The sequence below is a fragment of the Chlamydotis macqueenii genome, chromosome 1, assembly GCF_036417535.1.
Source record: "Chlamydotis macqueenii isolate bChlMac1 chromosome 1, bChlMac1.mat, whole genome shotgun sequence".
In the NCBI taxonomy this organism is placed as follows: Eukaryota; Metazoa; Chordata; class Aves; order Otidiformes; family Otididae; genus Chlamydotis; species Chlamydotis macqueenii.
This window is the reverse complement of record NC_141556.1, coordinates 87,035,847-87,048,327: the sequence shown is the minus strand read 5'-3', so window position 1 is coordinate 87,048,327 and position 12,481 is coordinate 87,035,847. Positions and strand designations below refer to the sequence as shown.

The 12,481-nt window shown below is 45.8% G+C and overlaps 1 protein-coding gene across 1 annotated transcript in view; it reads right to left on the bottom strand.

The window, feature by feature from the left end:
* Nucleotides 1–3,221, bottom strand: part of MAN1A2 (mannosidase alpha class 1A member 2) — a 144,283-nt gene extending 141,062 nt beyond the window's left edge. The window contains exon 1 of the mRNA XM_086759953.1: nt 2,681–3,221. Coding sequence (XP_086616079.1) covers nt 2,681–2,988 — 308 coding nt within the window. The 5' untranslated portion in view covers nt 2,989–3,221. The remainder of the gene's footprint in view (nt 1–2,680) is intronic.
* Nucleotides 3,222–12,481: the final 9,260 nt, after the last annotated feature.

Here is a 12,481-nt window from a genome sequence, read left to right as displayed (position 1 = left end):
AGCTCAAAATTTAAGGAGTAGGAGAAAATGAGCATTAAAAATTATAATCTGTATACCAAGGGAACAGCATAATGATACATGGGTTTTATCATTTGATAGAGGTCAATACCAGCATTCACAGAAGAAACACTTTCCTTTAGTCACTAAATCAACACACCTGTCATTTTATAATCAAGTGCATACTTCATATGAATTACCTTTGATCTTTGATCCAGTTTCTTCCAAAGTCTCACAATTCTTGGAAACAGCTTGTCAATCTGTCATCATACGTCACATCTTAGGCCACATCCTCCTTTGTGTTACCAGTAGGTTAATTTCTCTTGATCTTTTGTACCATAACTCCTCAGCACCACCCAAAAAACAACACTTACAGAGTAGGTGACATTTGACTTTGCCCCTTGATAGTAAGCAGAACAAAGATTTCCATCTCAACCTGAGATGCAAGCAATCTAGAATTCACTACTGAAGACCCCATGCTTTCCCAAAATACCATCTGTCAATGTCCCTGCAATCCAGGAGCAGGAACTCAGAATGCAAATGGCAACAGGTGTTTTCCTTTATGGAAAACAGTCACCACATCAGCTCCAAGCTAGCAAATAGCCTGTTGATAAGACTATGCAGAAATAAGCCAAAAAAGTTACTTCAGAAGTAAAACACACAACCCTCCTTTCACAATGCATGTTGTGGCATTCTTACAAGTAGGTTAAGCAGGCAGGCTTTTTTATTGGTTAAGACATGCTTGGAGTAATCCAGTGGTTTGCAGGGATAAACCAACAGGAATAATATCTATTCTTGCTCAAATAACAACTCAGAAGGCAGTCATAAAAAAAAAAAAGCACATGCCAGGAACAATTTTGGGCAGGGGGAGGTACACACATTCATAGTTTATGAAGGAACTATAAGAGAGTTAACTGACAATAGGATAACCACTTTGTATAAGAACAGATCCCAAACAAGTAAAACGCATTCACCTCTGACAGTTATAAGTTACTGCTTATCTACACAACAGATAAAAATAGTACACACTTCATTACTAAAGCTGTAGCCTCAGTAATTACACTTAAAGAGGAAACCTGAAAAGGACCCACATAAATAGGTTAATCAAGAGCATCACTCCAGAACTACCAGTACCAACAAACTTCTTTTTTCTACAGCCCATCTACTGGGCAACACAAGGTACAACAGTCACAGCTGGAGTTTTGAAAAATTCTGAACTCTTCTTTTTGTTTCACCTGTCTTCTATTTTAGAACCCGATTTTGACTGCCTGTACCACAGTGATTGGGGAAGCTAAGAAATAAGATCACCAAAAAAAGACAGTGAAAGATGAGAACTTCAAAGGCGTATTAGAGAGCGTCTAAACTGATGTTTCATCCAACATTTAACCGCATCCCCAGTTAACATCACAGACAAAAGAAGTCCTTGTTAAATATTAAGCATCCATACCCTTTCAGTTAGGGAGAAAGAGCTCCTGATAAGTGACCCAAGACATCCAACAGCAAAGATGCCTTAAGGAAAAAAAATACCATAGTGTGCAGGTAGTCATTGTAACTGATGAATAAAAAGAGGCAATTATATGCTCTCCTCTTAATCTAGCATAAATAACCTTTAAATAATTCTTATATCATGTCAATAGGATATATTTTAAACTCTTCTCAAAGGAACACTATCAGCATAAGTAACCTTTCTTTAAATTTCACTGTATTATTAATTTGACTACGGAAAAGCTTATATTTTATCACCCATCATCATTGCATTTTCACATCTTTGATAGTGAAGACAGATCAGTCATCTTCACTATGATCCAGGCACCAGGATAGGATTTAAACAACTAAAGTATGTTAGAAGTAAATACACTGTATAACCCTCATTTAAGTTTTTAAATCTGTTTTGAAGGCTTAACTTCACATGACCCAGTCTTGAACATTTAGAGGCTTGCACTGCACAAAGCTTCAGGTGGCCCCAAAAAGCTTATCAAAAGCATGACATTTACCCTTGTTACTCTTAACTACTATTTTATCTACAATTTCTTTACACTGGCAAACACAATTAAGGAAACTTAGCCACCAGCACCTCCAATTACCTGGAATGACATTATAACAAGTGATTTTAAGGGCTAGAAAAAGTGATCGTGCCATCTACACTAGTTCCGCATCCTGCATGTTGTAGGCTGACAGTCTCTGGATCACAGCACGAAGTCTTTGTCAGATCAAAGTTCTTGTTACACTATTCAGCAACAAGCAGTTACTTTGAGTAAGCACATAGAAGCTAAAGAAAAGATGCAGCAGTTTTTCAGTCACTTATACTGTCTCCAAAAATGCCATAACTTAATCCCCTTCTTTCCACAGCTGATCTAGCGAATGGGCTAGGATAAGAAAATGAATCAGTCACTGGAGGAAAGCTCATATTTATCCTCCCAGCCCTCACTAGCCAGAAGGCTAAATTCACACTGGAAAAGAAAATATGGACCCACAGCTATGTATGGCAGCTGGAGGACACAAGGCTAGCGCTCAGAAGTTGACCGACGTTGGGAAGGCGTGAGGATGTCGGAGAGAGGAGCGACAGGGGTACGGGAAGGACCTGTTTTAAAGCATCTCCCTTCCACCCAGTCCTGCGCCCACGGAGACCCGCCAGCCGCCACAGCGGCAGCCCCGCTGCCACGCTGGCTGGCAAGGCACCTACCTGTGCCGGTGCTCGTCGTGCCCTTGCCCGTGGATGAGGAAGCCGCCGAGGTCCTTGCCCCCTTTGCTGGTGTCCACGTGAGGAATGAGCACATCCTCCAAGCCCAGGTCAAAGCGCTTGTGCTTCGAGGAGTCGGGGAGGAAGAAGAACGCCCCGAAGCACAGGGTGATGAAGGCACTAAGAATAAGGAGCAGGATAAATTTTTCGGAGAGTCTCAAGGTAGCCCTGTGGTGCGGGAAGGCGGAGGCCCCCAGGTTCAGGGGGGGCAGCCTCCGCCCGGAGAGCGGCAGCAGGGCGGGAGTGGTCATCCTTCCGCTAGCGACCACCCCGCGGGGCACGGCTCACCCCCCTCAGTCCCTGCGGAGGGCGGCCCTGGCCCGGCTCCGCTCGGCCGCCTCCCGGCCCGCCGCGGGGGCTGGGGGCGGCTTCACCATCCTCCCCGCGGGCGCCGGGCCGCGTCCCCCCCCGCGCCCGCCGAACCACTGCGCGGGGAAAGGGAGGGCAGGGGAGGGGGGGCTGGGCCGCCCCAACGGCCCTCGCCCCCCCGGGGACTCGGCCGCCCCGCTACCTGCGCGCCCCCTTCCCTCGCACCGGGGCCAGCAGGACCCGGGCGGGAGGCTCCGGTCAGCGGCGCTCCCTGAGCTCCGCGGCCGCCCGGCTGCGGGACGGCAGGGGCGAGGGGCCGTGGGCTGCTGGGAGCCCGGCCTGGCGCTCGGCGTCCCTCTGCCCGCGTCCCCTTGGCCGGGCCGGGCGGAGGCTCATCCCCGCCGCGCCGCGCCGCACCGCCCCGCTGGCGAACGGCGCCGAGAACGGCCACCGCAATTCCACTCCGGACCCCCTCGCTCCCCGCCCTCACGGCGCCTGCGCGGCGGCGGCCAGCAACGCAAGCGCGCTGGGGAAAGCGAGGCCTCGAGGAAGCCGCTGCCAAGAGGGCCCCGCCTCTTCGGCGGGAGGGGCGGGGCGGGGGGCGGGGATTGCCGGCGCCGTTCCCCTCGGCGGGCCGGGTCGAGGCGGGGGCGGGCGTAGGGTCGGACCAGGCCCGGCCTGCCCGGGCAGCTCGGTGTAGAAGCGGTCGCTTCCCCGGGGGCTCGGTGTCGCCCCTCGCGGGAAGCGGTGTCCAGCCGCACCGCTGCGGCAGCGCCAGTGTCGCTCTGGGCCGCGCTCTCAGCCGGGGTAGGTGGTGCCGGCGAGAGTGGCAGGTCGGGCAGCAAAACCCGAGGGGTTTGGTTTTCGGGTTTTTTTTGGAAAATGTCGCGAAGATCTGGCTCAGCGCCGGGCCGCGTAACCGTCCTGGGAACAGCGTAAGATAGGGCCCCGTGGAGGAGTAATATTTGTCAATGGCAGTGCAGGTGCATCCCTAGGGAGCTGCACAGGGCTCTGACGGGAGTGGACTGGTGCCCTACGAAGGCGTCAGGCCTTGTGTCCCCAGGTGCCGATGTTTGGGTTTATCATGGGGAATCGGCCTGGGTAGCAGAGCAGGCTGTCCGGGGCAGCTGTCTTGGGACAGCCGAGGCCTGCGGATCTGCAAGCAGTGGTGCCAGGAGCAGTGACTTCCAGCCATCCAGCTCCCTGAGCCGCTTAAAACCTGTGGGAATGTTAAGGCAGAAGTGCTATGAGAAGGGGCATAGCTGAAGCAGAAGGTAGAAAACATCTGAATGACCCTTTACCAATATTAAACATGATCTGTTTACCCTGCTCAGTCATGGTTTGGTGCCTGCACGCATGTACAATGCAGAGCACCCCAGTCTAAAGGGTTTTGTGCAAAAGCAAAAGGAAAAGTCAAGCAAAAGCCTGCTGCAGAAACCAGATCAAGAGGAGTTAAAAGAAGAAAAGCAGGTCCCTGACTGTGGGAGACAAGTTACACCTGTACCTCTTTTCAAAGTAGGATGTTTTTCACTTTTTAAAGATTTAACAATATCACTGGAGCCATGAGTACTCCCAGATTATGAAGAGAAGAGTGTGTTTAGTGAATCTGGCAGATGAGGCTGAATTCCAGCCAAGGAAACAAAGACACAGGAGAGGACAGGTCAGTTCAGCTTGCTGAGGTGAAGTTAGCTGGACTGGAGAGGACTTCCAAGGTGTAAGGCAGCGTCCCCAGATAGTGGCAGGAGTGACAGGATGAATTGAAGCAGCAGGCAGCAGCTCCCTGCGGGGAATACTGCAGCTGAGCTCCAGAAAGGTGAGGAATCCAGTCTACACATGTAAATATACAAAGAAAGTGGGAGAAAAAGCAGAGGCATGTGTCCTGCAGGCAGACAGAGCAGGTACAGAGCCAACAGTGGCTTCCACTGCCACTAATGCTGCCAACGTCCATGAGTGGGGTGCCCTTGATCCCAGTCACAGCAGCTGCTGGTATCTGAGCAGAGCAGGTTTGATAACAGTAATACTAGGCATTTAGGTCTGTTACCAGTCTTATACTTTCCTGTAAATGTTTTGAATCTTTGGGGAATTATGCTGGCCTGTGAAAAAAATGTTCCAAGTCCAGCTGGACATGCTGAATTAATGAAGGTTAGTGCTCAGCTTCTAGTCTGAGTGTGGTGTACTATGGAAATTAAGCCCTCGAGGTTAATTTGGGAGGATTCCAGGGAGGGAAAGCAGCTGAGCTAATTAAAAAAAAACTCTGGTGGTCAGTGTAGTGGCACAGGTGTGGTTAGGTAAAAAAAAATCCAGATTAATAAACACTTAGGGTCAGTCAGGTTATCTGATTTTAACTGATCAAGGTGAAGGAGACCATCTTCTATATGAGAATAACTCTTCAGCTCTGATCACTTCCTATGTCCTCACCATCCAAGCTACAAATTGCACCTTGCTGGATATTTTTGCATAACCTACCAGAGATAATGGCCTTTCCCATCTGCCCACCCAGCTAAACTCTTTCATCAACTTAGCTTTTTGCTTCCTCTTCTCTGTTTTTTTTTTTACAAAGAGGACCCACGACAATGCCACACAGCACACAGCTGGACCCTGCTCACTAGTCTTGTGCTATTAAAAAACAGAACAAAGTGAGAAACTCTGTCATGAGGTGATGAAAACCAAAGAGCCAGTGTAGGACAGGGATACTATAGAGAGGGCATATACGAGAAGAGTTGCATTATCAGTGATATTAGAATGCACTCCAACCAGTACAGCAACTAAACCTAATATTTTATGTCGTTACTGCAGGATCAACAGGCTGCAACTAGTCTGTTGGCCATTTCAGCTGTCTTCTAGTTTTGACCTGGTAAAGTATCTTCAAATATGTTCCAGTCTTCACTTGCTAAATTGCTTTCACACACCGTCTTAAAAAAAAGATCAGTCCCTGAAGACTTTTGTTCTTCAGTCTTTTTGCCCTTTGCTTCACCCTGCCAACTGCTAGTTTTTCTTTTGCTTTAAAAGACTGAGCAGAAGCTTACAATTTCTTTATAAAATGTTTCTTTGTGTTTAGCTCATTGCAAGGAAGAGACATTTCTGTAGGTTTTGTAGTTTATGATGACCTTTCCAAATTCTAAAGCATCTGTGTCTAAACCATGATGAAATTTTGTAGTTCTACAATTTTGTGCTTGTTTTGACTTCCCTACTCTTTACCAAAGTCTAAGAGTAATTTTTCATCCTTTGGTTCTGTCATACTGGGTAATATGCATACCTCTGTAAGTCTGCCAGTGATTTTCCACGCTGCAGTGGTGTTGCTCTGTAGCTGAACAACATTAAATAGAGAACTACATTGAATTAGTTGGTTTTGTGAGCCTGTGCTATGCTATATAGATTCTGCATCTATTAGTGTTTTCTCAGAGATCCCCAGAACATTCTCAGAAGTGTCTTGTGCTGAAACCTAAAGGTTTTCACAAGAACTCGGAATTTCCTGTACTCACTGCCTTGTCTTTGATCAATTACTAATGTAACTGGGAGCTTGAGGTGCAAAAATGCTTGATCATCAGCAGTAAAGTCACTTTATTTCCACAAGCCAGCATTTCTGGAAAGTTCTTAGGATAGTTCACATTTTTAAAAGGTAGATAAGGTAAGTCCTGTGGAAGTATAGATCCTTATTCATATACTACTTTCTTCTTGAAGTGACCCTTTTAGCATCACAATCTGGGCACACAGTCTGCAATCATTATTTGCGAAACCTGTTCAGTTTTCTCCCAAGCACTTTCCAGTTTTTCCTCTGGCCCCCGGGTTCCACAGAAAGTCTGACACAGCTCAAAAGGACATTCATGTCCTCTCAGACCAGGCAGTGACTTTGGTCAGCGGCCCATTTCCCTGCTCTCCATGCACCTCCTTCCTGTGTTGCTGAATGTATGTAAGCATTATTTCTATTATTTCTATGTGGGCAACTCACAAATCAACCTCTCCCTTCAAATCCCACTCTGTTCCAAACAACCCTTAGTCTTAGATCTTTATGAGGAAGACTAGCCCTTGCTCATCCTCAACGGGTCTCTAGCAGGATGATTAGTACTGCCCTAATCTCAATTCTCCTACTTCCTATCAAGGTGGAGCACATAATCTTCTCCTAATTCAGACCCCCTAACCCATGCATAGTCTTCTGTCTGAATTCTCCCTACATCCTCACATCCAAGTTCTGAATCACACCTTGTTGAGTTTTTTCTATGTAACATATGAAAGATAGGAACTTTCCCATCCATCACTTCAGCCAAACTGTTCCACCTAGGCATGGTCTTGCTTCCTTGTCTCTGGTTCTTACACAGGCAGTCTTGCACCTTTCAGGTCCATTCAAAGTGCTTCCGGAAAGATGTTTTGTGTGTGATTGTCCTTGTGTCACTTCAAGCTTTGCATCCTCCTAGTCTTTCCTGACATGCCTCCCCCTTCTCTCCTAGCATTTCTGATTCAAACACCAGCTCCTCCTATACCCAGTTAGCCTATAATATCAGCCTCCAGCACCTACTTATTAAGTTTCAAGTACTTCCATGCTTTCTTCTGTGCTCCCCTAAGGCATGAAGACTTGCACATCAAAAAGGAATTTGGGAATCATGAAAGAGTATTAGACTATACCAGTAAATTTGCAGCTATGAACACTGAACTTACTCATGGCAACTTCTGTGCAGAGACAGAAAATGGTCATAAATATCAGATTGTAAAAGAAAATGTGAGGTCTACAAGTGTGTATTGGGATCAGCAGCAGCACTGCCATTCTTTGGCTGAGAAAGTAAAAATAAGCTTTCCAAAGATGCTCAGAAAAAAGGGCCAAGAGCTGCACGGCTTCAAAACCTTGAGTCCAAATACTTGCCTGTAGTGTGCACTGAGAGAACCATCCCTAAATTATTGGAACTTGCTAAACATATGGAAGAGATTGTGTAACTAGTTAAATACATCATCTGCATAGTGGTCTGCGTTTGCAGATGATGGGACTTGATGATTGAGCTTGTCCCTGGAAATAAAAACCAAGCTGATCATTCAAATGGACACAAGTCTCACACATTTGATGTTTTACATCCAAGCCCAATCTGATTTTAAAGAAAAAGAGGATTTATGCCCCATTTGTGCAATCTTAAAAATAGAATTGCTAAGACATCTTTACGATAATGGAGATGAGAAATTTCTAAGTAAATAAATTATAGCTTCCTGATGCCAAAAGCTTATTGCAGAAATAAGTCAAGATAATTATTTTCAACATTATAAAAAACAAGTCAGAGTCCTCTTAGAAACATAACTAAAAAACCTGTCACCCATTGCCACAGGCGTACTGAGATGGACAACATTAACAGTGGCAGATGAATCAATGTTTGAGAGGCTCACGTTTTTCTTAAAAGTCCAGCCCAGGTCTGGTAGCCACTACAGGGGAGCATGGGAGCATGAAAGTCAGCTTCATATTTTATAGTGAAGTGTTCTTCCATTCTGGAGAGGACAGATGAAAATTTGGCTAGAAAAGAGAGAGATTCACTTTCTTACAGCTATGTTTTGGAATATCTGCATGTCCCTGTTCCTCTACACAGATCTTCATGCCTGTCTCAATGAGCCTCCCTGCAGGCATATGGGCCCAACTGCACTGATTACTTTGCAGAACCGGGGGTTAGAAATTACAAAGCCACATGCTTTATAATTGCAAACTCACTAACTTATCCCAGTCTCGTTCAATGATCTTCTCCTTCCCAGCAGGGCCCATCTGTCACCATTTCACTAACTCTATGTTTTAATGAGATCCAATTTCACTCTTCGCTTTCAAGTGATTTTATTCTATATCTGTACATTGAAAGAAAAAAAATGTTTTCTATTAAAAGAAAGTCAGTCATAAATACATAGAAAACTGAAGAGCCCCTGCATATATTGCCATTTGACATTTTATCACTGCATTGTTAATAGTTCTGCATTATCTTCATTCCACGCTAAAAGACTAATTAAAATACATTTCTCTTTAGAAAGAGAAAAAACATCAAAGAAAGGTGGACATTCAAATCTAAACTGCCTTAGAACTACAACAAGCTGATAAGCCAGTCCTTTGGAAGCCTGATCTTCAGGTACAATGTTCTCATTCAGTTCATGCTACTGAATTTGACTCGGTCCATGGACCAAGAATTCTGCTGTTAAAGGAGAATACATCACTTGATGTAAAAATAACAGAGCCAGCTCTCACATTAGCAGCTCTCTTCATTAGCTTAGCCACAGGTCTGGAGGGAAGAAAGGCTCTATGCAAACGGAAGCTCTCCCAGGCTATACCTGTATTACCTTTACACCTGTAATCTCCTAGGCTAACTCAAGCCTGAGGGTGGACCTGAAGGCATCAAGGCAAATTAGCTAGACATAGTAGCGGTCATTTAGCTCATGATTATGTGAGGAAAAACTTTTTCTCCCAAAGAGTGGTCAGGCACTGGAATGGCCTGCCCCGGGAGGTGGTGGAGTCGCCGTCCCTGGCAGTGTTCAAGAGGCGGCTTGATGAGGAGCTACAAGATATGGTTTAGTACCTGTGGCAGCAAGGGTAGTGGGAAGACGGTTGGACTAGATGATCTTATAGGTTCCATCCAACCATGTGATTCTGTGATTCTATGATTCTATGATTCTATGATTCTATGATATGCTGTGGAGTATATGAGGTTCATGTACCAATGCTCCCTTGTTTCCAAATGAACCAAAAAAAGCCAGATCGCAGGCACCATCATCAGCTACGCTGGGCAAATGCATTATTTTGTTGCATGGATGCCATGCTCAGCCAACAAATTCCTGGCACACTGTTGTCTAGCCTGCATTTGTCTAGCTAACCACAGACTGACATGTGGCAGGGAAGGCTGCACTGCTGCGTCCCAAGCAGTGTGCTCATCCTTGCTACCTTATGAAGCCATCAAGGTGCCTATCATGACTGGCAACAGTAAGACAGGAATTTCCTATCCACCTCTCTGCAGGTTGAAAGTCAAGCCTGTGGGATTGTTTTTCATGAAAGATTATAGTCGTCACCCAAACACAAGGCCATCTCTTGATTTGTCAGTCTACCCATTACACTTTTCAATAATCGTCCTCCTCACTTATCTAATACTTTCTCCCTCTCCTCCATCATTCCCTCCAAGTTATCTAAAGCCACCCACCTCTCAGGTGGCCACCATTCTTCCTTCTGACAGGGTCTGAGCTGAGTTTGTGCTTGGGTCTGTAATTACATGTACCCAAACATCAGGCTAGCACTGCAGGGCTTCCCTGCAGAAGCTGTAACAGAAATTTATCCAGCAAAGGCCCTACACAGTGTCTCCAAAGTGCCTCTATTTAGCAGATAGGATATGCCTTATGCACCTTCTACCACCCTCCCCATGCCCACTGCATGAGGCTTTCTAGCCACAAATCCTAGCGAATCCCTGCCTGTATTCCAGCTGTGCCGTATGAGGCTGAGTGGCCTCCCACTGCTGGTCTGGGATTTCCCACATGTACATAGGTGCAAGTGAGTAGTAAGCCTGAACTTTTGGATTATACTGCATTTATTAAGGTAGGAATTAAGGTCTTACATACACAATGAACCCAACATTTGCTGGAAATGCTGGTCAGGCTCAACTGACTGAATAGCAGACAGACGGTAACTGAGTCCAGCACATCCTCATGGCATTAACTCTACTTGACAGGTATGCAGCAACTGCGTGAGGTGTGTGTTTCAATTGTGACTTCCAGGCATACAGTCGCCCAGCTGGATGAACTACACAGACTTGTAGCCACTTGGATCTACTAGATACACTTAAAAGTCCTCCAGTTCCAGCAAGTTTGAAATTCTGGAGAGCAAAACAGTTTCTCTGCGGAAATTGAGGCATATGACAACAGGTGAGGGAAAAAGGTGTTTCTGCTGCTGCCTTTTCTGGTTGTGGTGGCCAGTGTTGCCATTGTTGCCACAGAGATTAGACTGGCAACTTCTGCTCTACTGTATCTATGATTACATACCTTCACCATCATTGTATTTTCTCTTTCTTTTCCCTTCCAGAAAAACACACCCACATACACGTGACACACTCTGACAACTAAGAACAGCGAGCCATCTCCCCTCAGGAAAAATGAAGCCAGCTTCATCCCTTTTCTCCCAAGCATGAATAAAAATCTGCTGATCTTACTTGAACATCTTCATAGCTCTACAGCTAGTCCTTTCATGCTTCAGAGAGCCTATCCAGCCTCCCTATAAATGCTGCCATGGAAGTTTATGTTCCATCCGATAGTTCAATAACCACTGGCAGGTTATTGTGCTGTACCATTGCTAGATTTTCACATACTCTTTCATGGATAGAGACAGAGACTAAAGTCAGGCTGAAAGATAGCAGCATGAGTGGTGTGCTTTATGTTTTTGTTACCTAAAATTTGCATTTAATAGGACAAGAATGCAATGGAATCTTTAAAGTGGAAATCACAAGTCCCAGTAACTATAGAAAAAAAAAAAAACAATGCATGAGAAGATGATGCCAACTCCTGCACTTGAGTCACAACAACCCTGTGCAATGCTGCAGGCTTGGGGAAGAGTGGCTGGAAAGCTGCCTGGTGGAAAAGTACCTGGGGGTGTTAGTCGATAGCCAGCTGAACATGAACCAGCAGTGTGCCCAGGTGGCCAAGGCGGCCAACAGCATCCTGGCTTGTATCAGGAACAGCGTGGCCAGCAGGACTGGGGAAGTGATCATCCCCCTATACCCTGCACTGGTGAGGCCGCACCTCAAATGCTGTGTTCAGTTTTGGGCCCCTCAGTACAAGAAGGACATTGAGTTGCTGGAGCATGTCCAGAGAAGGGCAATGAAGCTGGTGAAGGGTCTGGAGCACAAGTCTTATGAGAAGCAGCTGAGGGAACTGAGGTTGTTTAGTCTGGAGAGGAAGAGGCTGAGGGGAGAAGGAGGTTGTAGTGAGGTGCAAGGATGTTCCAGGAATTCGTTCTTCAGTGATTAAAATCTTCTAGCGTCTGTTTTTCATTTGGTTGGACTAATTAATAGCCATTCATTTTTGCTCAACTGCTACTGTTAAAGTACCAGCATTATCATTCAATGAGGTGGGTGTCGGACTCTTCTCTCAAGTAACAAGCAATAGGACAAGAGGAAATGGCCTCAAGTTGCACCAGGGGAGGTTTTAAGTTGGATATTAGGAAAAATTTCTTAATTGAATGGGTTGTCAAGTCTTGGAATAGATTGCCTAGGGATGTGGTTGAGTCACTATCCCTGGAGATATTTAAAAGATGTGTAGACGTGGCGCTTAGGGACATGGTTTAGTGGTGGACTTGGCAGTGTTAGGTTTATGGTTGGACTCAATGATCTTAAGGGTCTTTTCCAACCTAAATGATTCTACGATTCTAAGATGTTGGATGAAAATTACCAACCTCAGTATAGAAAAACCACAATAAAAACAAAGTTCCAAAGTCTCTCGGGTGGTACC